This window comes from Aspergillus alliaceus (assembly GCF_009176365.1).
Source record: "Aspergillus alliaceus strain CBS 536.65 unplaced genomic scaffold BDW43scaffold_43, whole genome shotgun sequence".
In the NCBI taxonomy this organism is placed as follows: domain Eukaryota; kingdom Fungi; phylum Ascomycota; class Eurotiomycetes; order Eurotiales; family Aspergillaceae; genus Aspergillus; species Aspergillus alliaceus.
Genome location: NW_022474726.1, coordinates 222,231 through 246,858, shown reverse-complemented (window position 1 = coordinate 246,858; position 24,628 = coordinate 222,231). Strand labels below are relative to the sequence as shown.

At 47.2% G+C, this 24,628-nt stretch overlaps 7 protein-coding genes across 7 annotated transcripts; 3 read left to right on the top strand and 4 right to left on the bottom strand.

The window, feature by feature from the left end:
- Positions 1–2,562: 2,562 nt before the first annotated feature.
- On the bottom strand, positions 2,563–4,203 carry BDW43DRAFT_302497 (major facilitator superfamily domain-containing protein; the record flags this gene model as incomplete). Its single annotated transcript, XM_032045247.1, has 1 exon — positions 2,563–4,203. One exon carries the CDS (start codon positions 4,201–4,203, stop codon positions 2,563–2,565), a length of 1,641 nt encoding a protein of 546 aa, XP_031897243.1.
- A 3,166-nt stretch (positions 4,204–7,369) lies between these two features.
- Positions 7,370–8,821, top strand: BDW43DRAFT_314082 (uncharacterized protein; the record flags this gene model as incomplete). Its single annotated transcript, XM_032047728.1, has 3 exons — positions 7,370–7,655; positions 7,765–7,876; positions 7,945–8,821. 3 exons carry the CDS (start codon positions 7,370–7,372, stop codon positions 8,819–8,821), a joined length of 1,275 nt encoding a protein of 424 aa, XP_031897242.1.
- A 1,147-nt stretch (positions 8,822–9,968) lies between these two features.
- Positions 9,969–11,590, top strand: BDW43DRAFT_285868 (RmlC-like cupin domain-containing protein). Its single transcript, XM_032042988.1, has one exon. It carries the CDS (start codon positions 10,315–10,317, stop codon positions 11,494–11,496), a length of 1,182 nt encoding a protein of 393 aa, XP_031897241.1. The 5' UTR covers positions 9,969–10,314; the 3' UTR covers positions 11,497–11,590.
- A 742-nt stretch (positions 11,591–12,332) lies between these two features.
- On the bottom strand, positions 12,333–13,483 carry BDW43DRAFT_321530 (uncharacterized protein; the record flags this gene model as incomplete). The annotated part of the gene is made up of 3 exons (XM_032049348.1): positions 12,333–12,435; positions 12,491–12,644; positions 12,703–13,483. 3 exons carry the CDS (start codon positions 13,481–13,483, stop codon positions 12,333–12,335), a joined length of 1,038 nt encoding a protein of 345 aa, XP_031897240.1.
- Positions 13,484–18,883: 5,400 nt separating this feature from the next.
- On the bottom strand, positions 18,884–20,834 carry BDW43DRAFT_302493 (putative MFS transporter; the record flags this gene model as incomplete). The annotated part of the gene is made up of 8 exons (XM_032045246.1): positions 18,884–19,117; positions 19,172–19,276; positions 19,363–19,394; positions 19,509–20,064; positions 20,116–20,187; positions 20,247–20,538; positions 20,602–20,734; positions 20,777–20,834. The coding sequence occupies 8 exons, from the start codon at positions 20,832–20,834 to the stop codon at positions 18,884–18,886; spliced, it is 1,482 nt and encodes a 493-aa protein (XP_031897239.1).
- A 700-nt stretch (positions 20,835–21,534) lies between these two features.
- On the top strand, positions 21,535–22,345 carry BDW43DRAFT_302492 (GNAT family N-acetyltransferase; the record flags this gene model as incomplete). The annotated part of the gene is made up of 3 exons (XM_032045245.1): positions 21,535–21,797; positions 21,839–21,959; positions 22,013–22,345. The coding sequence occupies 3 exons, from the start codon at positions 21,535–21,537 to the stop codon at positions 22,343–22,345; spliced, it is 717 nt and encodes a 238-aa protein (XP_031897238.1).
- On the bottom strand, positions 22,133–24,043 carry BDW43DRAFT_166924 (Zn(II)2Cys6 transcription factor). The gene is made up of 3 exons (XM_032038682.1): positions 23,631–24,043; positions 23,232–23,569; positions 22,133–23,172 (listed from the first exon to the last, which is right to left on the bottom strand). The coding sequence occupies exons 1-3, from the start codon at positions 23,959–23,961 to the stop codon at positions 22,369–22,371; spliced, it is 1,473 nt and encodes a 490-aa protein (XP_031897237.1). The 5' UTR covers positions 23,962–24,043; the 3' UTR covers positions 22,133–22,368.
- Positions 24,044–24,628: the final 585 nt, after the last annotated feature.

Genomic DNA, 24,628 nt, shown 5'->3' with positions numbered 1-24,628 from the left:
TTAATCCCGCTCACTAACGCTCTTGTAGCAATGATTGCCACTCGAACCAACCAACCACTATAATCAACGTGAAACACGCTTATGGGGAAAGGGGTCTAATACTTGGAACTACACAAACCCAAGATAAAAATAAATTACACATTTTTGGTCTACACGAACCCCGACCACCAAGAAACTCTCCGTATGGTACGGCCGAAGAAATAGGGGAAAGGTTGAAGTTCCATCAGGTTTCAGGGTTTAGGGGACAGAGGTGCTCGTGACCTGGCATTCGTCCTGCGACAACAAGGCCAAAGAAACAGGATACAGTGGCAGGAAATGGAGGAACGTAAGTATCGGCGGTCTCAGGAAGACACTGCCAACTACCCAAGTCCCTTTCGTCTCATAAAGCCACGTGCAAAGGTCCCGAACCCCTGCGGGTAATAGGATAGGAGATAGGACTTCAACGAGGGTCAAAGCACACTAGAAGGATCGTTTTTCAGATCCTTTGTCCTAATTAAATGTTCGAGGATGTTTAAGGCAAGATGAAGGATTCACTAGGCGAATCCGGCTGTACGCTAAAGGCTCTCCGACCGAAACTTCATGTTACTTATGGAAACGAACAGTTGAGGACCAGACTAGTCTTCGCTGTGTCACCGGGGGTACTTGCTCCCAGGGCATTGACATCGAAGCAGGCTCATCTGGCCACAAGAAAATGAATCAGTACTTCCAAGACGCAAAATAAACCACGGTCGCACGAGCCCAATGTCCTCTAGTTTCAACGAAGCTACCGTCAGAATGTAAAGGGGGAATGGTCAGGATGATACTCTCTCGTTAGCACTAGCACATTAGCAGGTTGCTTAATGTCGCCAAGGTGACCTTCATTAGGTCGAAGAAGTTCAGCATGTACATTAGCGTCCCATCATTGGGCTATCGCTGTCTAGCTCAAGGCTCTTGAGAAATTCCTCGGCACATTTGCAACAGTGAGAGTGCTCTGGAGAAAAGCTTGTCTAGTCCCCACGGATTGTGGCGTGGCTGAGACATCCAATACGTAGCTCACCCTATAATTATCCACACACTAGCCTAGGTGGCTACGGATGTTGTTAGATGGTCATGGATCCCTGCCCCCAAGATCGCCACAGCCACCCTAGCAGCTAACTACATAGTAAGAAAAAGCGATAGCTTGAGTCGCCTAAGGCTGTGTGTACATGGTAATCAGAGACTACTGCCGAATATGGAGTATAGTACAGACAATACTTTCTCATCAAACTCCACGTCGCCCACTCAAGACCGCGGTGGATTTCAATCCTGCCAGGCGTAGCATTCCATGATAGAGTCCGTGCTGAAAACGACTGTAATATTAAGGCTTATATCTAACTAGCTCGTTCTAGAGTTTCTTCGCCATCTTAGTTCCACAGAGGGATCGGGTTCGGAATCGAATCCCTGTGCAAAGAATATAACTACCTGTTACGCCCAGACAAATTAGCTGTTCCGTGAGAAATAAACCCTTTCCCCCAGACGCCATCATCACGCCCCCAGCAGATAGAGATGAAGAGGAAACGCAGTGTCATGCCTGGACAGGATCCCCAATCGCTGGGCCTAGGTAGTACCCTACCAAGCCTTTTAAGCCCTGAACATTCTCTTCACAGAGCTTATATAGCTCGGTCGACCGCAGGATAAGATACGAACGGTCAAGGAAGGTTTCCATTATGCGCACATGTTGGGGACTCACGATAGAGAAAGCAGTAGTCAAATAGGTTAGTTCTCAACAACCTGGTGCAAATGAGCCCTGTCAATACCGGTGCGGTCATATGCTAGATAACACGCGATTCCTTATCTCTTCCAGCATCAAAGCGTAGGATGACCAACAAAGCCCCTCGAAGGAACTTCTTATCCATCGCATTCATGTCGTTGTGGGAGACTGCCTTGGTGTGGGGGTTACTGCATGCCCACTCCCATCCGTCATAGCCTACGTCTAGCGACTACTAGGCTAGAGGGCCGTATAAACCACCGTGGTTTATCTTTTCAGAACAACCAACGCAGGTCCGTTGGTGGAAGGTCGAGTCAAACGTAAGGACGACAGGTAGGTGTTAAGGGCATGGACACGATCCAGTGTGTCTGTGAAAGGTCTAACACTTTTTTTACGATGGATCCGACGGCTCACAATTGGAGGTTGATATTTTTCTGCGCACATTCTCATTATCTATCACTGGAAAGGATGCATATCGCGCCAAGATGGAAATGCCTGGGATCGGATCAAAGACCCATCCTTTGAATTTGAAAGTTGAACGTGTTCGGTTCGGGGATGATGGGTTCGTGCAGTTGGGCAATACTGTATCCCATCTATATTAATGGCTTACGCCGTTAGAGCTGCAATGAACTTTCGGTCGCCATGTTATAGCGTAGTATAGCGTAGCATAGCGTAGCATAGCGTAGCATAGCGTAGCATAGCGTCAGGTGTGGATAAATCTTTTTTGCGTATGTCAGAGCATCTATGGTGTGTTTAACAGTGTCACCGTCCGTTCTATAGGGCATGTTCTGGCAAGAGGAGCTGATATGATCACGCATCCACTCAAGGTATAATGTTCATCTGTACAGATACAGTCCCGTCTTTCGCTTTTGTTCTTCGTCTCCATGCTGCGATTCTGCCAGCTTGGACCGTGCTCGGATCTGTTTCCCCTTCTTGAAGAAAACAAATGGAATCAAGGCCAGCACCGAGGCGGCTAAGGCCAGGATAAGGCCTGCATACTGGCTCCCAACATTATGAAAAAACTGCGATGCAAATAGCGGCGCCACTCCACCCAAGGTGTTTCGTAGTAGGCCTTGGCCCGCAATGGCTGAAGACGAGTTCTCTCCATAACAATCAGACGTGAAACTATAAGTTGACTCGAAAATGTAGAAGATACCAACTGCAATTGGCGCCAGGGCGATCGTCGGTCCGATCCAGTGCAGGTATGCATACTGCGTGAAGCTGTAGATGAAAAGCCCGATTGGGAGCCAGATAGCGCCAAACATAGCGCCATACAGGCGTGATTCTGGGACAATTCTCCGATCCCGAGCTTCGGAGATAGCTTTATATTTGTAGATTTGGATAAAATTGGTTGCGAAGCCGATGGTGGTTCCCACACAGAGAGAGATGTACGGGAGGCCAGCAATCCCTTCGCTCCAAGCACGTTTCTCCTGGAAGGTAATAGGGATCACAGACAGAAAGAGGAATGTCACAAACCAGGCAAACCCGATCCATAGTCCAAATGCGAGCACCGCTGGCTCTGTCACGAGCATATGAATTGCCTTTATAGAGGAATTGTGAAGCATATGCTTCAAGCTTGGAGCTTCGAGTTCGTTCTGCGCTCTATAACGCTCATCACTAGTCTCCTGGCGCAGCAACTTTGTCCTCTTTTCCATAATAGCACCACCCCGCGTTTCCTGTAAGAATATTGCAACCAGAAGGATCAGAGGTATATTCGCCAGACCCTGAATTCCCTCAATCCATCTCCAGCCAATGGTTTCATCGATAAAGCCGGCGTATATCGGGGCAGCCACCGTTCCTAAGATAGCCACGTAGGAGAAGCTCGCCATAGGAACCGCGCGACTATCGGGTGTATACATATCGCTGAATGTTCCGCCAACCAAGATTGTCCCAACACATCCAAACAAGCCTAACAGCGCTCGACATACTAAGATTGTAGCGATATTCTTGCCCAGCGCCAACCCAATAAATATCACCGCGAACAAAATGTATGCGCCCACGTATATAACTCTTCTGCCAACAAGCTCGCAGAAAGGTGCCAGAAATAACGGGGCGATGGCACAGGCGAAATTGAAAGTGAACAACCCTAGCTGGCCGAGCTCCGTCGAGACGCCCAAGTCACGCGTCATGCGTGCGATACCCGAGCTATAGGCTGTAGTAGCGAGACCGACGAACAATGTCATGAGGCAGAGGAGGACAGAAATAAACCCCTTCCGGCTCGGGCTCCAATTGAACGGGTTCTCGCGATCGCCATCCAGGAAGTCCAAAACTAAGATGTCTTCGTCGGTCTTTTCGAGATACCTGGGCTCTACGGCGGTCGGTGGGAAATCAAAGTCGACTTCTTCGGGACATCCCCGGTCGGCACTGTACCTTTCCACCTTGTCCGAGTCTTTGCGAAATCTCCCACCCACAATCCATCGCTTTGGGCCATCATTTGAAAGGGAGGTCTTATTTGATGAAATTGGGGCCGAGGGCATCTTATCTTTGTCGCAGATATCTAGAGTTCGTGTTCTAGAAGCGCCAGGTGGGAGGAGCCCACGAACTATGAGGGAAACAAACTGCTGTAATATACTGGAGCAAGGGAAGGGCATAACGCTAATACAGGAAAAGTTCATTCATGCTGGAAATAGCCCTGTCGGGAACCCGATGATGTCACGGTAGACTCAAGTCGGCATGTCCGATTTATATATGGGCCCCAGTGACGTCTATCCCGAGTCTCCCGACTCTTCAACATCCAAAATTAATGCTACATTAGCCACACTGCAATTCTAAATTTTGGGAAGATTAGCACTAGGCCTTCGTTTTTTATCCTAGTATACTGTGCGAATTGTATGATTAATAGTGGGTCAAAAGTATTGCACCACCAACCCGCAACGCGTACTGCTTCAAAAATATCAACAATTTCAAACGCTTGCCACTCAACCAAAATGAGGTGTTCTGGAACCAAAATTAGTGGAAATAGAAGGCCTAGATCTAAGCTTCCTACTAAGCAACGTTCTGCTCTACTGAAAGGCCTAAATATAGGGAGAAAAACCTCTAAACTTGCTCGGAAATTCAATATCGCGCTCTACTATGTACCGAACACGCGGACGCCTTCAACAACGCAAAGCTTTAGTATCGGGCACTCACTCTGGTAGGCCTGGAAAGCTCAGGTCTACAGTTAAACGATATATATTTTCAATGGTTCGTTAAAGTCTAAAATGAGCTTCGCGGCGCTTATTGCCAATACCCTGAAGGCGTCTCAAAGTCAACATTAAAGCGCATTTTGTACAAATATTATATAAAAATGGAAACGTTAAAAAGGAACTTCTATAACCGCTAGAATAACAAAAAAAAATCCTATTGATTTACGCGTGTATAGCTTTATTTTAGCGATGTTAACTATATCATGTTTTTAGACAAATATTCAGTCTAACAAAATCCTAATAATCCTGGTTAATATATCCTCTATTTTATAAATAAAGTCTATAAACAGGGTCTCGGTAATCTAGAGCTCTATAATATATATATTTTATAGTAATTTAAGCTACTCTATAGAATAGTGACTGATCAGAAATGGTAATATTAGAACAGAACGAATAGCCACAAATCAGGGATATCCAAATCCTATATTGAATACTTCAATAAGACCTTATACTAATCAATAATCCAGGTACTAGATTTCAGCCAGATAATGCGCGTATTTATATATCTAAAAAGACATAATCGTGGTTTGAAAGTCATAGAATTTAGGTGATTGAATGACCACCCCATTCACCTCATCTTAACCCTATTGAATACCTCTGGAATCTACTTAAGCGGAAGCTAACGAAGCTCTATCCAGAGCTCTTCCTAGAGAGAATATCGAAGCCCGGTATCGAAATATTTACGCAGAGTATTCAGGCGGCGTGGAATGACCTTGATCAGGAGGTTATATATCGTTTAGTTCTATCCTAGCCACACAGGATTCGAGCAGTATACCAAGCACAATATCAAATACTGAAATAAAGAGTCAATAGAACTAGATTTGAGCTTAAAATATACAGAATTCGTGGAGATATTGAGGTTTCGAAATAAGGGGTCGGATGCGGAATTTTGGATGTTGCAATACTTCTTGACCTAGCGTTTTAATTACTCTGCGTTGGACTCCCTTGGCACGGGACCTAAATAGTGCTAGCTCAGCTATCCACTCTATCAGTTTTTGCTCACTGTTGGAGGCGGCTTAGAGAGCCGCACATAATGCGGAAATAGAGTGCTTAAGCGCTGCAGGCGATAAAAGCAGGTGGTATTATACGGATTAGGTCTTAGATTACGATATGCAGAGGTTGATCTTCCACTTGTAGCTCTGGACGTGCGGCAGAGTTTTCACAGAAGCGGGTAGCACGTGAGATCACGTGTTACCCTACAACCGCAGGTGGCTGTATAGTGCACCCGGCTTGAGGTCAAGACGGGAATAAGCAGAACGAAAAAAAAAATTTAAAAAAATTAAAAAAATTAAAAAAATAAAAAAAGAGAGATAGTGGCTAAAAACAAAGTCTGTAGTACAGTATTTGGGTACTCGTCTACTAGGCATCTTGCAAGTACGTCGTGTCGTGACACTATGACCTGGCAAATGAGACTACACTCCTACACTGAATATATATATATAGTAAATAGAATGTAGAAAAGCACACCACGGGCGATTTATTTTTAGATGAAGGGTAGATTTCCTATACTACAAAGTAAATTCCCAATTGCAAGGAGGCACGGTGTCATTAAACAGTGTTCATCAATATCAAGCACTTCTACTATTAAGAACTGACAAACAAAAGAAAAAACCTAGTATCGATGATGACTGAGTGGGTCTTCTAGAGCGGTTTGGTTCCGCGCCATGCTCAGTAAGCAAAGAATAACCTTATGTAAAGTTCTAACGGCCGGGAGTTTTGTGGACCCACTATGAAACCTCAGCTACATTTGGTTTCAAGAGAAGTCTAGGTTGACGAGGTCGAAACTACGATCCAACTTTGCTGCGCGTAAAGAATACCAACTTTGGAAAGGTGTAATTTTGAGCCACTAAAGGGGGTAACCTTCACGCCTACGAGCTACCTAAAAACGTAGCTTAGTAAAGAACCAAGCCTCTGGTGACTGCGCCATGATGCTGGGTCTGATCAATTGTGTAAGGCTAGAACAGCCCCTAGGACGGGAAGCGACATTAGAGTCGAGAGGTTCTCGGAAGTGGAGCTTGGGATCTACCAACTGACACTAGATTCTAGTCGGCCCTCTTGCAGATCAACCCGGCCTTATCTGCTAAATCATGATAGTAAATCTAGTCTGGGAGGTTCGTCATAGAGGTGAAGAGATTCATTTTCAGTAGAATGGTTCTACCAGTAAACTAGAGAACACCGTAGGGCTAGGAAGTAAACCGCCCGTCACCGGGTTGAGGAGCCTGATTTCGGGAGATTCCCGATGCTGAGAGCGATTTTCGTGGAGTCTCAGGAAGGATGGACCAAGAGAGCGAGTTCCTTGGCATTTTAGAACATCCGAGTAGGGGATCCGCTTGGGATCTAGAGTTAGGCCCTCGCCCTAGGGAGTTAGACATATAAATAGCCAGACTGACCTGTCGTCTCTTCAAATCTCTCATAACAAGGACAACATTCCATAAGTCTTCAAATATCAATTTCCACAATGAGGGACTTCCTTAAAACATTCGTCTTTCCAACTCTTCTGTTCGCGGGCAGTATAACTCCGGCACACGCGAAGATTCCCATTACGGCGCTGAGAAGTGGGAAATTACGTGCTCGCAATAATACCTGGGGATATACCCCAGGTGCGCATCATGGCTCGAACGGAGAGGTGTGGAGGAAGCCTTGGAATGATGGAAAGCTGCATGATGAGATGGGCGAATCAACATCGGCATCCCCCTCCCATGCCAATAAGCTTGATGGGCCTAGTGCATCTACACCATCTTCCGGTAAGTCAGGATGTTGCTGGAACGGAACACGATTCCCATTCCGATTCCATCAAAGCTTACAATATACCGCCGTGGTCCCACAAAAATAAGCTAACATACATTGGTAAAGGTGCTTCCAAGTTGGGATGTCCTGCCTTCTCAGGCAACATCACGGTGAATGCCTACCAACTGTATCCCGAACATGCCGACTTCAACCGGGATGACTGTCTGGTCTACCTGAGGTATGTAGAATTATAAGGAAGAACAGATAGCAAACAGCATGAGCTGACTATGTATCCCCCACCTTTAGTGCCCTCTACAACACGAGTGTCGCTGTTTATGATCCCTACAAGAACCAGGTAGTGGATACTATCGATCTACCGGGAATGTCTGGAGACCCTATCCTTCATTTGAGCGGTGTCGTTGTGGATCCTCAGGGCCTTCTCTCGATCATCGTCGATGCCGGCGCTGCTTTCGACACTGAAGGCCAGGATATCTCAGGTGATAACTTTTTGGTCAAAGTGGATCCTGCCCGTGGTGAAGTCCTCTGGCGCAAGAACCTTACTGAAGTGACCAATGGTGTGTATGGCGGCTTCCAAGATGCTGCGCATGACACTCATGGCAACACTTTTGTCGTTGGCACTTTCCCGTCAAGCATTATCAAAGTGGACGCCAATGGCTCTACCGCGATCCCGTGGTATCTGCAGCCCCAGCCTAATCAGACCGTCCATGGTCTTACAGGACTTGCAGTCAACGGCAACACTCTGCTTGCCACAGATGCCTCCGACAGACAGCTCTACCGGTTTAACATGACCGACAAAATGGGGCATAAGGTCCGCGTGCCTCTCCAGGGCAACCAGACTGCTGGTATCGGTAGCGGAGTTGATGGAATTCTTCTGCCATCCCAGTTTAACGGTACAGTGTTGTTGGTGTCTGACAACACAGATGGAACCGTTGTCCTCCGTTCATCCGACGGATTGTGGACTAGTGCAGAGGTACTTGGAACGGTTCCTAATGCCTACGGCTCGCAGAACGGTTTCACAGTAGACAATGTGGAGATTGGCGGCAGTCTGTACTCTGTTATTGAATGGTTCCTCGATGACAAGATGCCTGGATCTCTGGCAGGAAACAGAACCCAGTTCCCCATAGTTGATATCACAAAGGATGTACTCGCGTTGCTGAAGTAATTGGAGGCTTTAAGGAGTATATCACCCTGTGCGATGTGTCGGTTTTGGGAGGTATAAGCTCTTGTCTTTGAAGTGCTCTTTCACCTGCTTTATTTGCCCTTGGGTTACATGCATTCATCTTTCCTAATAGATCACTATGCGGCCTTAGCTGCAGTATGTTGTGATAATAGATAGTAATATATTATCAATTCTTGGAGCGCTTTAAATGATGTTTTGGAATATTATTCTGCCATTCTGTATGTCGTGATGGTCACCTATCCAAACCAACAGTTGGCATATCGCAGTGTGCATAGTGAAATATCAGATGTCTACCAGTACTTTGAAAAGCCTCTCAAGGCTGATTTCATAAGGATGCGCTCAGCTCCCGCATCGCTCAAATGAGAAGAGAACAGCACTTTCACTCATCCGGACACACTTCGAGTTGTATCTACAATATCGCAATAAAGTTATTGTTGTTACCATGCGACGTTCAGAAGTCAAGAGACTGACTACGTGGAGGAAGCATCACAATGCCCCTTTACAACGTTACCTTTTGTAAGGATGGCCTTTTCGTGTGCTTAAAACAGAACTATCTAGGATCAAGTACAGTTGAAAGCTTAGCCAGTTAGAGAATCTCAAAAATTCTTCAAGTCAAATGTTAGTCCAAAGTGCTACGGTCGATATGCCGTGAAGGATATTAAGGGTTCTAGAATTCACGATCTTTTCTTGGCCACCCCCTGGTTTTATATGCTTTATTTGGGACATATTGAGCCACAATAGGATTGATAATAAGGTTCGGCATTGGAAACATGGGATGATCCACCTCGATATAAGGTTGACTTTTCGGCTAACGAATTAAGGGCTACTGGATCCATCATAGAGCGGAATAAATTCCCCATTGACAGGAATTGTTGGTAAGCACTCTGTGATGGGCTAATCGTATCACTTCAGATCCATGTTCATGCTATACCTTGAAGCTAATCCAAATACATGCGAAACATACGATGGGAAATACTCGCATGCACTGAATATGGCAGTACCTGCCCATCCTTCCTGTATCCGTACGTAGCTAGTAGTAGGCGCCTGTTCCTGTGCACTACCACTGGCCGTAAACAACGGCCGATATTGCGAGAGGAGCAAGTCTGCCTCTCGTCGAGTTTGCTCAATTTGTCACTATTGTATTTTATGTCCGTAGTTCCGGGCTGGGCAAAGTATCCTTGACCATGGTCTTTGCTTCCCGTTGGTGCCTGGCCACATCATTCCGAACACGCTTGGCATAGGCAATACTGGAAAACATGGGATTGCATGGGATCAGTTCATTTACATCAGACTGGGCACTGTCTCCTGCAATGATAATGGTGGGCCAGTGTTTTCCCTCTTCGTGATGCGCAATATTCACTCTTATATAACCCTGTGTCCTTGATGGAGTGTTGCAATTCCCTCCCTCTTTCTTCCAACTACAGTTTTCTTCTACTTTAATTTGTACTGTATACATACTATACGTCTTTTCCAAGATGAAGAAAAGCATCATTGGGTGGGTGTTATCCGCAATCGCCTTCAGCTCACCAGCTGCCTCGGACGGTCTTCCGCCGAACGGCGGTATCATTGTCAACGAGGCTCCTAACTTCGTGCGCCCCTATGTCCTCCCAAAATATAAGGGTCATGCAATTAAGCTTACAACGTCGCAAACGATCCGCTTCTCCATTACGGCCAACTCTTCTGACGGCGCCTTCTCTCTGCTCCAGCACAACGGGAAGGCGTCAGGCTGGCTATCCGCGCGGCCACACACCCACGGAGTGACCCATGAGCACCTCTACTGCTCACGAGGTCGCTGTCAGCTCTGGGGCCTGAAAAACACTACAAATGCAAGCCACGAGGCTCGTGTCGCAACACCAGGCGACTACGGGAATATCCCTCCAGGTTCCATCCACACGTTCCAACTGGTTGATCCTGACTCGCAGCTAACGCACGCCTTCCACCCCGCTGGGTTCGAGAATCTTTTCAACGTCTTCAGCCAAGGAGAGCACGAGACTCACGGCGTCAGTTCGCCCTATGTCCCCAGAACAGATGATCCTTCCCCCTTCGGGCCTATGACACCTAAGGAATACAACCTTCTCGTCTCACTCGACCTCTACGCCGCCCCAGAGGAAGAGTATATCCCTAGGCGCGACTTCGTGAACGGTACAGCCGGAGATGCCAAGCACCCCTGGCACGATGGACCCAATACCTTATCTGACGACTCAACGACGCCATACTTCATCGCCAAGGACTACGGTCCAAAATACCTCAATACTGACATCGGATACAAGGTCATCCAGCCACTGACGACACCCGCACAAACCGACGGGAACTTCACCATGGGAACGATCATCATGTCCAGCAGGGTGGCGAACGAGTCTATCTCGAGGGCAACCTTGCCGCATCACTTCGCGCTCCAGATGGAGGAGGGACAACTTGCTTTCCAGGTACAGGGTTACGAGATGGTACATTTGTTGCATGGTGATGTAGCTTTCGTTCCGGCTGGGACCCCATTTTCATACTATGCTACAGTGCCCTATACTAAATTCATGTATTTGAATGCTGGGGGTAAGGGGCTTGAGTATGAGCTGTTGAGGAGGAGCGTGCCTTGGGAGTTCCCAGCTTATCCTACATACTCTGGGTTCAAGGCTCACGGCAATGGAACTAAGGTGGCGTGATGTGTAACCAATTCGTGCAAGGTTCAGCCATATGTTTGCAATTCGCACTGGGGCGATAGATTGGGTGGTGGTGGCGTCGAGAGGGGCATTATTTAGACAGGGATAGTTAGAGCTATATGTACTATTAAATACAACTTTATATATATAACTCGCTCCTGAAAGTATAAGAAGTAGTGGTGTGGAACAGCGGTGGGCATGTCGTAATCCACCAAATCCCTGGACTAACTGACTCTACAGTCCGTAAGTCTTTATCATGACAGGAAGAATGTTCGGAAATTACGCCGAGTTAGCCTCGTTCGTTTCCCTGCGCAAAGTCTCGATATGACAATATCACCTTGTGATCTTGAATTCACGTTTCAGACATGTACCATATCTTATCCGACTAGTTCAGCTGCAAGTTCGACATCGGTAGCGATATTAGGAAGCATTTAGCTCTTTGAGTCCTCCCGGGTGCTCCACGACACGAGTATTTGGTGGCTGCGTCTAGGCTACCGTCATTATAACTATACAGTGAAACTATACGGAAGTGATACCAAAGCTGACCATGTAAATTAACGGAGGGAGAAGACGAATCTAGAACTCTATGAGACGCAATAATCTTAGATGAACCGAATTGTATACTTAAGTAGGACTTATAGGACGATAAAATGTAGTATTTCGCAAAACCCTATCTCGGAACACAGAGGACCAAACCTTGGATGGTCGTCTGAGCCTGACCCTCACACAATCACTGATGATACAACTAGCCGGCCCTTCCCTTCCTAGCATAACTTAAGGTATCTTCTGCACCTGGTGCCTGCAGATCCACAACCGGGCGCATTACTGCAGCGAACACTCTATTGTGGCTTAGGGAAGGGTGTGAAGTTTACGAAGTTGTTGCTGTTGGTGCCATGTTCAGCAATTCCAACCAGAACTTCCTTCCCATCTTTCGTTCCAGCACTGAGGGCTAATTAGTTTCCAATAGCTACTCCAATGATGGGTATATAAGACTCACATATAGCGATAACGGCCTCTATCTCTGGCCGCAAAGTTGCCCTCCTTATCACTGGTTGCCTTGACCTCTTTGAGGTTGGTGTATCTTTCCCTCACACTAGCAAAAAGGCTCTTTTCGTCGGCTGTCCTGCCTCCATCAAATGGCTTGACATGAGCTAGAAAGCGCGTTAATAGAATATCGCCAGGGTAAGAAGAGAGGGTTGTATTACTCACGTGAGTTCTCGGACTGCAGATAATGCCGCGCAATGGACTTATCACTGTCCCGGAATTCATTTAAGTTGATACCACGGGATTGAGAAGGTCCAGCTCTGGACGGTCCAGGTCGTCCTCTTCTAGGATTGCCACCTTCGTTCAATGCGCCTTCGCCCTCTCCGTGGACGTTCAACTCAAATGTTCTTTCATCACCATTAGGGCCTGGGATTTCCTGTAAATTCTCATCGAGATAGGTTTCGACGGGCTTCTTCGGTGGAGGAAGTTCGCTGACATCGCCCTCGAAGGTTCCGTAGCTGGCTCCATCGGCACCGGCAGCACCGGCAGCACCGGAAGACGCTGTATTTCCAGCGCTCCCCTCATTTCCTGGTGCGCCAGGGTTTCCTGCAGTCCCTGCAGCCCCTGCCGCACCACCAGCGCCAAGGGCCCCGCTAGCAGCACTGCCAGCACTACCAGCAGCTCCAAGGATACCACCGAGAGCAGTGCCAGCTCCAACAACACCGCCGACGACTGAGCCTACAGAGCTTCCGGAGCCACCGCTACCGGTCAGGTCGGTGGGGGGCTTTGCTTCCTCCTTATTCTCGGTTGGGGTGGGACGAGGTGGTGGAGGGAAATGAGAGATGTCGGGAACTTGCTCCCCATTCTCTAGAAAGTATGTGGGCTCAACAGGCTTGGGCGAAGGAAGATAGCACACATCGCCGTTGCAGGTGAATTCAGGCGTGGTGCCATCGATGGGTGCAGCAGACGCCGCAAGCGAAAAGAGAACAAGATTCAAGGGACGCATTGTGAGTAAGAGAATAAATCAAAGTAGTTAGTCTAACAGGTTTGCTAGTCTCCCCGTATGATTATGTCTGTAGACATCGGCGATTTGGTCCCGGCATTCTATCACTCTTATATAGTATTGATAATAATGGCTGACGCTATAGAGTATGCCATTACAAAATGGTCTAGAACGCTGATATTGCATGATACGTAGACACTAAGTCGGATATATTAGAAATTGAGCAATATGGCGAGAGCTGCTGAGTCCGGATGTGACTATTTGCCCATTGTGGAAAGGAACACGATGTTGGGATTTCGGCAACGGGTGACCGCCCTATTCGTCGATCACTAGGAGGGGATGGATTAAGGTCAAACTATATGAACGTTCAAACTAGTGCATCCTTCGCTAAAGAGGACACCAGCAGCCTTTCTTTAAACCCTCCAGCCCTGAATAGAGTTGCAGAGGACGCCACCATGTTAGGTTGAAAAGAAGCATTTATCGAATATATTTTGTCTTCAGTGAACTAGTGAAAGCACCATGATGAAATTACACAGTCTCTGCAGCGAAATCGGGGCAAGATGCAACCCATAGCTAGGAGTCCAACGCATATTATGCCACCCAGTTATGTGACTATGCGCTGTGAGGCTCTGAATCATGGTACTCAGCATGCAGCCGTTGCCTTAGTGGGTCGATCCAGTCCAAACTAAACCGGCCCTCTTAGGCTGATGTTTGAGAACAACTTAATTTGATAAACCATCCCATATGTTAGCTGGCCGGATTCGGCCGAAGCTCTGCTGTACCTGCCTCTAGACAGGCTACAACTGGAACCTTGGGGCTGGGCATGCCTCAATGATACCAGACCTTCTCGTTAGCTTGATTTTGGCTTTGGCTAGTCTCATTGTACAATACTTTAGAACATACTTTGCGTGCCGAAACGTAAATGTGTTCCTATCTTCTAGAAGGCACCACCATTCCACGTAGTCCCCATGAGAAGTCCAGAATCCGTCGATCTATCCGCCCATATATCTTACACATACGTCCTCCGTGCATGCAACTTGATGTTCTGCTTATTCTGGGAATTTGGAAGACGTTTTGTAACCAGACTGGCTACTCCAGACTCTCCATCGATGACAATTCAGCTTACCGGCAGATACAGCAAAATCTGGCGTGTCAATTACCGGTCGCCTTATAGATATGATCAAGGCCCAGCCTTAACACTTCATAAGCGCTTACAGTGATATGAAACAACCTTCCTTTGTTGAATTATTTCCATCCTGGCCATTTCCTAATCGCGTTGAATTAACGATCCCAAAGGAATGCCGCTACATCAACGTGTACACTGTTTGACTTTTCTTGAGAGACAGGGTTTTAGTGCACAGGCACCTAGACATTATAGCTGGCCTAGACCCTATTCAGCATGTTAACCCTTTCCTGCTTAAGCGTATAGTTAAACAAGTGCCTCCACTAGGACTTTCATCGCAAAAGAACCGTCCCGCCGGTTAACGGCTACCCAAATTAGTGCGGTAATGTTGGGCTATTTTGGTAAATGAAAGTACCTAATCATATTCTTAGCTCCAGGCTATTGAATAGAGAAGAAAGGTAGTCCAAATTCTTCATAAATAAATAGGATCTTTAGCCCTCCAATATCTCCAAGTGGGTCTACCGGTGCGGGTTTATTCCGCGGATAGACTGTCAGCAGTAGCGGCGACGCCCTCAGAATAGCTTAATGTGAATCTAATCTAAAAATCAGACAAACCTTTTTTTTTCAGCCCAAGAATATCTAGGTAAGGTTGCCTAGCGCCACGATTATATGTCTCATAAATCCGCCATGGGGCCCAAGCCACACTTTGTTTCACACGGATTCTAACGTTACATCCCAGCCTTGCGATCAGCATGAAGAATACCGGGTTTGGACCGGCCTGGTCTAGAGCAACAAAAAGGGGTATCATCTATGGAATCCAGTAATGGGTTATACCGGCAAATACCTGACTCTTGGCTGTTGAGCTGTGGCGAGTGGGATTGGCATATCTCAGGCTCTAGAAGGGGCCCGTCCCTGGCCCGGGAGTGCTAATGGTTTTAGTTATATTTTCCTGCACATTCTACATTATTTCCTGGGATGGCATATACTCTTCCAAAATATGCGTATTCAAGGAAAAGCCAAAAGATAATTGTTGGATTGCCATGGCTCCATATTAGGTACGAGAATAGATCCATTGTCATAAGGTCTATATCGCTCTACAGCTAGCGAGAGCCACCAAAGTGTATGATTTATGTTATGTTAGAGTAACGCTCTACGTTCGAACAGTAAACGACAACTACATTGTCAACGGGGATTGATGACTGGACAGCTAAAGGCTAAGGTGATCATTGCTACATGGTGTCAATCGCTAAGAATCTACGAAGTATGGTCATCCTTCCTGTAATGCCTCCGTAGATAATGCTTCGCCTTTCTAGGTTGGCAGGACCCATATCATATCCACAGTGTCTGTTTCAATGTGTATATCATCCTCCAGAGACGGCATTTGGTTCTCAATGTCGTTGTCAGAGACGGAGCCCTTGGTCGGAAGGAGTGGAGGTGTAGGTTGTATTGTTCATTGTATACGGGTAGGTGGCTGATATATTCTATACGTGTCAGTGGTACCTTCGACAATCAGGCTGCAGCAGCAATAAGAAGTTGAGAATTGGGCGCACTCCAGCATGGGTCTCGCCAGTTTCCAAGTCAACCTATCAAGGCGAGAGGAGGAGCATCTAACACAGGGAAGCTCATTCCAAAGATAATAAAGGGCCAGGAATCTACGCGATATGCTTTGAATAAATTCTCCCACCTGTTACTGAAGACGCGCGGTGGCCTTCTTCGCTGAAGGTGCCAAAGTACGAAGTGATCGGTGGTGGTAGCAAAGTCTATAACTGACCGATATCCACATATCTCACTCAATACTTGTCTTGCAAGGCCTTAACTAAACTCTTCGGTGAGCCAGCAACGACTGAACGACTTTGATTTCAATTCAATAGGGAGATTTCTGCTAGAAAATCCTCTGGTGAGCAAAAAAGGACTTCCGCAGGGAAGACCATTTTATGTTGCACTAACACCACAAGTCACCAAAGGTTTAAGCCAATGGACATTACAGGGGGCTCATCGTATGCTGTGCTTTCATTCTGTGCCATTTGCCTTTTGCTGTTTCACCGGGCTGTGGCCCAGTATGCTTGTGATAGACTTTCAATCCACCCAGGCCCTTATATGGGCCCGCGCTGATCATCACAGGCCTACTAAGAGGCGCTGTCAAACTCTGGCATCACTGCTGGATTGTTCAAAGTGGAGGAGTGGCATCATCAAATATCAATCCTTATTCACACGGTAAGTGACTGAACAATCTTTGTCCTTCCCATATCCAACAATTTGATGTCGCTTGTGCATACCAGCCACTAAAGAAACCTTTCCTTTTTGGATCACGATCTTAATATTAGAGATTAGAATTGCTCTTGTACGGCACCTAATTGATTCGAGTGCACCTAGTCAGATTGTCAGATTGTACGAGCGACTCTTCCAACATATTCATTAGATGCACCAGTCGTATCTGGCTTGGGGCACGCATTTTCTGAAACAGGGCTCGCAAGGGTGGCAGCAATCCTCCAAGAAAAAGACCCGACCTATGTACACCAAGCGATCGAAGGAAATGGCGCTTCGTAATCTAGACCCAGGCCCACTCCTATAGCTAGGTATCTGCTTAGGAGAGGTGCGGCGACGGTATCAAGACCTTTGGAATATGTTGGGCCAGATCTAGCTTTCAGCGACTTATTTGACATTGACATTTGGCCTCCCAAGTTTCCATAGGAGGATAAGATGAAGCCACAGCAGTGTTATAACCGACAATCTTCCATATTAACGTATAGCCTGTTATTGAGTCCTTGTTGCCACTGTAAGAGAGCCGTTTGCGCCAATAATCAGTTACATATCAGATCCAAATGCAATAGTTCATCGAGCATATCTTGGTATGAAACTCCTATTTCATGGTATCGGAAAGCTGGCTCTCTCCTGTCCAGGGTCATGGCTCACGGTTAGCTTAATGTTTGCCAGTCCTCGAACTCCATGTTACACGTGGGAGGATAATTGGAAAAATTGAGCATGCCGACGGGATCCATCCGTATGAGGAGGAAGTGCAGGACGCTATCCTGACAGCAGCCTGTGTATTCCAGAGACATGTGCGTTTATGCACAGTTAGCCTGAATCTATCAAGGCTTTCGCGAATGTCTCTCAATATTTCCAGTGATATATCCCTACATTGGGAATAGGGACTAGGAGTCGAGCTTCCTGGGGATGTCTAGGCCTCCTAAGCCCTACGTTTGGCACGATAATGCCTCATCAAGGAGTGGATAGACCCATCCTTGAGAGAGCTCTTTGTGAAAAGTGGACTGCGTCACCCTTTTAAGGTTGCGCACAACAAAGCTAGTGCCTCATTTGTACTCTTGGATACGCTCTGAAAACTTAGATGGTACTAGGATGACACATGGTCTTCTATTTGCATGCATGTTGCACTAACACTATATCTGCGACATAACCACGAAGATTCTTGGCCCTGCGCAGAGACACAGCTAGATGACTCTATCCAGCCAAGGGAAAGATTCGGTTCTCACAAGCCTCAGACCGAATTGAGTATATGTATAGCCCACCTCCTCTGCCATATTTGGTCAAAGTCAATCCGTTCAGTATACCTTCCGAATCTTGAGAATGGCAATAGAACCACGCATCACCGCGTCCAACCCGGTGCGGTAACTAGGGCAGAACCTCGTCCGATCTTACAGCCTGCGCATATAGTCACCATCTCACCATGTCCAAGCGCCATAGTATCTCGTAGGTCACTGTCCTTTTACAATTTCATTACACACTTAGCTTTCTTTCTATGTTCCCTTGACTAAAGTCTTCCAATATACAGTACAAATACACAGGCGTCCATATCAATCACTGAAGATCTCATATATCATGCCATATATAATTTGATTTCGCCTCCATAACTAGTTTCACCTCACGGAACAGTCCCAGTATACCTCGTTCCATATATAATCGCACCAATCCATTCCAATGTAAGTAGAAGGAATATCGGTTTCTTAGTCATGTCCTACTACTAATACCACGCACCAGCCTCTTTACCCGGATCTCTCCCCGGAGTTAGATATCAGTAGCTGCCGCTTGAGATTGAAATTATAGTAAGCTAGACCCTAGGCGGCCTACTTTCGGTTCAACAAATCACAGAATAGTCAGATATCCCATGTTTAACTGTTACTACCATCTTAATTAACCTCCTGTCCTTGATATTCTAAGGTGATTGATTCACTATGCGATAGCCACAAAAAGCTCTGATCGTTAAGTTAATACTACCGAGTAAAGACGGTCCAATATCGGGTCATAGAATGTAACCTCCTGTCCTACAATTCCTTCCCAGCCATCTCATGGTATCGTCTCGCCGTAGCTTGCCGAATTCTCTTTCCATATATAACCATCTCCAGTAAGGTCAAAGTCACTCCTAGACTGATAAATCCACATGCGATGAACGTATTCGTCAATCCGCTCCGTTCCATCCAAGGACTTATAGCGAATGGGATCCCAATGCTGAAGGCATTCCGAAGGAAGGCTACGCCGGTGAAGGCATCCCCAGTAATCTAGTCGCTGTTTTAGCGTGATGACTTTTGATCAAAATAGAAGCTGTGACTCACGTCCATATAGCTATCAGTAACCAAGGTTAAACATGCACCGCTGATACTGCCGAGTCCGAAGCCAAATAGAGCTCCGCCGATGCTGGGTAGAATCCAATGCATTCCCTGCTACGCATCAATGGATACTCGGGAATGGAAATGCCTGAAGGGATAGCATAGAGAGATAGCCTACGAGCTTGAGGAAGACTTACCCGATCGATCGTCGCACCAAACATAATCAAACCTCCGCACATTGCCAGTGCGGGAAGGTGTAGAATGTAAAGCCGCATTTCCGGTTCATAGTATCCAGAATTCCGTCAGGAAAAAGCCTTGATTGACCAATCCCCAAGAAAGCCACCATAAAACGAATCGATCAAATTACCGACAAAAGGCCCTATACTCATGTACCCGATTTGCTTGGGTGTAAATTCATACGGTGGAGGTGGGAATACCAACGCGATCATGCTTGCAAGAATTGTGAGCCAGACCACACCGCATGTGTACTGCAGAGCGCAGCAAAGGACTGCAGGAAATGTAAAGAGGATCACGAATGGACGGTAGAAATATGACCAAATAGGCTCTGATGTATATGTCACCATAGGCAGCCGCTCTCTCCATGTCCTCATCGGGATACTGTAGTCCAATATGGGATCAGTCAAGCCACAGTCCTCAGCCCTCGATGTAGTCTTGAGGTCTAACTTGTTACCAGTCCCATCTGAAGGAACTTGGTGTGCATCATCTTGAGGCCCAAGCCCAGCGCTAATTCCTTCAATAGTAGGAGTATACTTCGACTCCTCATAAAAGAAAACGAAAAGCACAAGAAGGGGTGCATTGGAGATCCCCATCGTACGGTAGGACCACCGCCAACCCTGCCTTGTTGCCTGACTCCCGGCTGCCATGGGGGTGAGGAAGCTCTAGCAAGATGTCGGTATCAAACGTACTAACGGCAATAGAGGAAGGCTTACCCCAATCATCATCATCGTTATGTACAATGTATTCATTCCTCCTCGGTGATGCACGAAAAAGAGATCTACAATCTAGAATCATGAGTACTTGGTCCCCCATGCGTCGCTTTTTTAATGACAGGATGGCCCACGGTAATTTGGACGATAGCCTCGTTGGTTGCCCCAGCGAGGCCCTGCAGAAGGTTTGTAATATATAGCTCCGGAAGGGTTTTGATCTCCCCTGACCAAAATGAAGCAACCACCATCAGCGCTGTTGACATCAGATACACCGGCCTTCGGCCGTACTTCTTTGCGAATGGAGTGAATAGGGCGCATCCCGTCGCAAGCCCGACGAAGTTAAGTGATATGGCACAGTTGAGTTGTGTATAAGTGACGTTCAAGTCCTGCGCCATCAACTGCCAGAAGATCTGCTGGATGGAGAGCCTATTGGGACACTGCCAGTTAGTCATTCGCTTCCTCGTGGCAGGATACTGTGAGACTACAAACGCTGTGAAGACGAGACATGTTACAGCTAGCACCAGGGTAAAATGGCAGGTCTTGCGTGCGGGACTCCAATTGAGCGGCTCGTTCGGATCGCTGGATGGGACAGGACAGAGAACAATCACTCGCCGTCCCTCAGCTTCATTTCGATCATCTGCACCTTAATTAGAAGGGGACCGACCAGGCAGTAGAAGAACGCTTACGTCTGATAAGAAGAACAGTTCCTGGGGGAAGGTCATTATCAATTTGAGAAGCGGGGTTGAGATATCACTGTCCTCCATCAATATTCACGGCTAGATAGGTGTTTTACTGCGTATAAAATGAGTTCAATCTATTGACTTTTGCTTTAATTGAAACCACCTCGAGGCCAACCCTCCATGATAAAGGGATCTACCGCAACGCTTTCACATAGTGGTACCTCGTCGGATCGCCACTCAGTATACTCGAGCAAGTATGTGATTGATAAAGATGAGATAAACGCGAATGTAGTCAAATGCGGGGGAACCAACCACATTTCAAAAGCCAAAAGGTTAACTAGGCTTCCAAAGTCATTCTCGAGATTGGGTCGACCTGCCGAAAGGGGAAAGGCTTCCCTATATGATAAGTCTCACCACGATACTATTTGTTCGTGTCGCCGAGCACTATCAGTAGTCGACCCAAGGGAACTCTCCTTACTCATTAAAGCAGGTGGTCACACCCTTCCGGCATCTACATTTTATGCAAAGCCGGAGTCCGTACAATAAAGCTCTCGATATTCCCTGGTCACCGTTCGAATACGTTTGGTATCGGCATCAGTGAACGGCAAAAGAGCCGTGCCACGGCTATCGTGTTTATCCTGCGGCCTGGGATGACAACCACACGAACTCCTCCTTGGGACTACTCGTAATACATGACAGTGATACATCCCTCTTCGATCCAAGGCGATAGCGCTCAAGCAGAATGTTCTCACAACTCCCCTATCTACATCCTCCATATGTATCAGCAGTGGCCCAGACAATAAGCCTCTCATTTGCCCAAGATCCCCTGATTCGATGGCTGCGTCCGAAGGCGCCCCTCTGGTCGCCGAGCCAATCAGATATCAATAATTGGCAATATCGACGGATCCAACGAGCAGTATTGGAAGGAGTCGTCCTCCGATCTTCATCAGCAGCTGAACTCGCCCAACAATTTCCACCGAGAGGACAGCAAGAGCACCTCCCAGAGTCTGTTACCGTTGAGGGCGATAAGGATGCAGTGGGTGTAGCTGCCTTGCTATCCCACCGAGGAGCCAACAAAGATGGACATTGCCACGGATTTCCCTAGCGCTACGGTTGTGGTTTTTGGATTTGCGAGACCCCGTCAACGACAATGGGGCAGATGAAAAGGTGTGTAACTCCCATTCCAGCCTGTGACAATTGACCCTCTAAGTCCCCCATAGCGTGTAGAGATGTTGTTGGACACGCACGACAGGTCGATGGATATGATAAATGACAGGTATCACGTCAAAGATCTATGGTATTTGGAAGTAATAGCTGTCCATCCATCCCTTCAGGGGCGAGGGCTGGGCAAGATCGCGATGAACGGTATCCTAGAGTATGTAGATCATCAGTCGATAGTTCTAGAATGTACGGCTGAACAGAATGTAGGATTCTACGCAGCCTTAGGGTTTGAAGTCATCGAGAAGGTCAATCTGGCTGATGGAGGTGAAGCCGTCGACTGTTGGGTTATGCTGAGGAAGGCAGCCCAAAAGAAAGTGGATAGTTCTCGTTAGTTGCCAGATTCGTGCGTGATCAACTATAAAAGCCCGATCTCCATTTCACGGCCTAGGGCAAGCTGGTGTGGGCTTGTCATTTCATGATGGTGTACCCACCACTCCTCCAGGACCTCAAGCAAAAGATCAAAATCTTCTCCGAATCTATGACGATGTTGATATGTCGACAAGCAACATCGGATAACAACCTTGAACTCTGGGTGTGCATTGAAGATGTCTGCCTGGAGGCCTGCGATGAACGCTGGATACTTAATTGCGTTTAAAATCAAAGAGCCTTTTGCCTCTTCCTCCGGTGATGCTCTCCGGAGAGCGTCTAAATGGCCCAGAACGCGCGACACTATGATAGCAGTCGATGGTAGAACTACTACACGGCTCGTTTCTTTATCCGTCTGCATTGTTTGTGGTTGTGGCACCGAAAGCAGCTCACTGTGCCTTACGGCCAGCATTCCGGCCAGCCGATAGGCTTCCCAAAGCTGATGCTGAGATAAACTGCCCGGACTCCCCGACCAGTCCCAAAAGTGCTCCTCAGTAGCCCCTTCACCAATGCAGGAGATTATATCTAACAATGACCTAGGTAGGCCACTAACAACCTCAACCTCTTCATCACCAGACGAGGGCTGTGAAGGGACCCTGCCGCGACAATACCGTCGCCAAAAGCCGAGAGATGTACTTCTGCCAACCGTGAATGTTGGGAGGTCCATTACTCCCATCACCTCCAGCAGATGTGTTCGGAATTCTGTTTGTTCCCCGGGGCCATGGAGTCCGTGCGCCTGGAGGATTCCATACATTCCATGAAGATGCATCGTCCACGGCATGGCATGCATAAGCTGTGAGGATCTGCCATTAGTTCCGTACGGAATCCTCTATTCTTGCACAATCAACATACCCCAATGCTGCAGAGCAGTAGTCCTGCCGTTAAGGTACCATCTTCCAGATAGGTTACGTTCCTTGATAACTCCGCGCGGAATAGATTTAATGCCACATCAAAATGCTCGAAAAATTGAGACCTGAGATTAGGTGACATTGAAGCCTGAAGTGCCACACAAATCGCGTACAAGGAACTTGACTGCACACACAAAGTTGGAAGCCGGAGTTTAAGGTTGATTCGCGCATCATTCACAGACGTGGAATGGAGAACATTGATTCCTGATGAGAGAAATTCTCGGAATAATCGCTCCTTTTCGTCTGCCGCGGAGGATTGAATGTCCGGATTCACTTCGGGCACTGTCGCTATCCTGTTAGTAACATATTGGGACACCAAACAAGGAAGAGGAGGCTCAGTAACCTGGTTCATTGGTTTGCGACAAAGTAAGCCACCCTGATGACTGGTAGATTTCACTACATAGGGTTCCAGACGCTCGGCGTCTCTCTCGACTCAAATCGCGTCGCCTGCCCTTTACCCGAGGAGGAATGGAAGCCTCGACGGGCTCACAAGCACCGATAAAACGGCCACGCGAAGCAATGCCGGATCCCCATCGTAATCGTATCTCGTAACCTTCACATTTCACAGCGCGCCGTTGGCAGACTAGACATGCTGGGTGGGTTTGGTCGCATTTTCTCCTGATACGTTTGCAAGTCCAGCATCCATCATGTGACCGATTGCGTGGGGTCGACATACCGATCGGGGAAGTTAAGATTAGTGCAAAGACTTTACACAAGAGCCTTCGCGCTCATGTCGGGCGGGGAAGGGGCGATAGCTAATTAAATGGTGGAGCTGGATTCTCAAGTGGAGGTTTTTGATGAGGTTGCGTCCACCTGCCGCATTGGGTCTAGATCGTCACAGGATCAATAACACCCTACAAAATGGAATATCGTTGAGCCTTGTACACTATGCTACTCGAGAGAGAGTAAATATCGGCGCAATAGGTCTTTCTAGATATAATCCGTAACTATAATCCATAAGAGCTCTTATTTCCAATGTCCGTACCATCCCCTTGGTATGTTGTACAAATATATAAATGTATCTACCCTGCTATTCGCCTAATATATCTAACCCATAACCCTGGAGCCATGTCTTTCAAAGTGCCACCCTCTAAATGCTCTAAGTTCCTTCCACCCCTCAGAAGACTAGAGGGCTACTAATATGTAAATGGCGTGCAACTGTATTGCAAGATACCATACGGTGTTCTCAAGAAACGCTAGACGCGATCCTCCTTGCAAACGCGATAGCCCAATAACCATCACGATGGCACAAAACTAGGGTACGCTTCCTGGCAGCCCCAGATCAACATAAATCCTGGTATAGAGCCTAACGGAATATATAACCCAGGAGCGACTGTCCAC

Bases quoted from the DNA above. Each gene is read 5' to 3' on its own strand.
- BDW43DRAFT_166924 (XM_032038682.1), bottom strand. From the start codon at position 23,961: ATGTCGACCCCACGCAATCGGTCACATGATGGATGCTGGACTTGCAAA. The intron at 23,570-23,630 runs GTTACTGAGCCT...GGATAGCGACAG, and splicing joins GTCGCAAACCAATGAACCAG to TGCCCGAAGTGAATCCGGAC. The intron at 23,173-23,231 runs GTATGTTGATTG...AGATCCTCACAG, and splicing joins TACTGCTCTGCAGCATTGGG to CTTATGCATGCCATGCCGTG.
- BDW43DRAFT_285868 (XM_032042988.1), top strand. From the start codon at position 10,315: ATGAAGAAAAGCATCATTGGGTGGGTGTTATCCGCAATCGCCTTCAGC.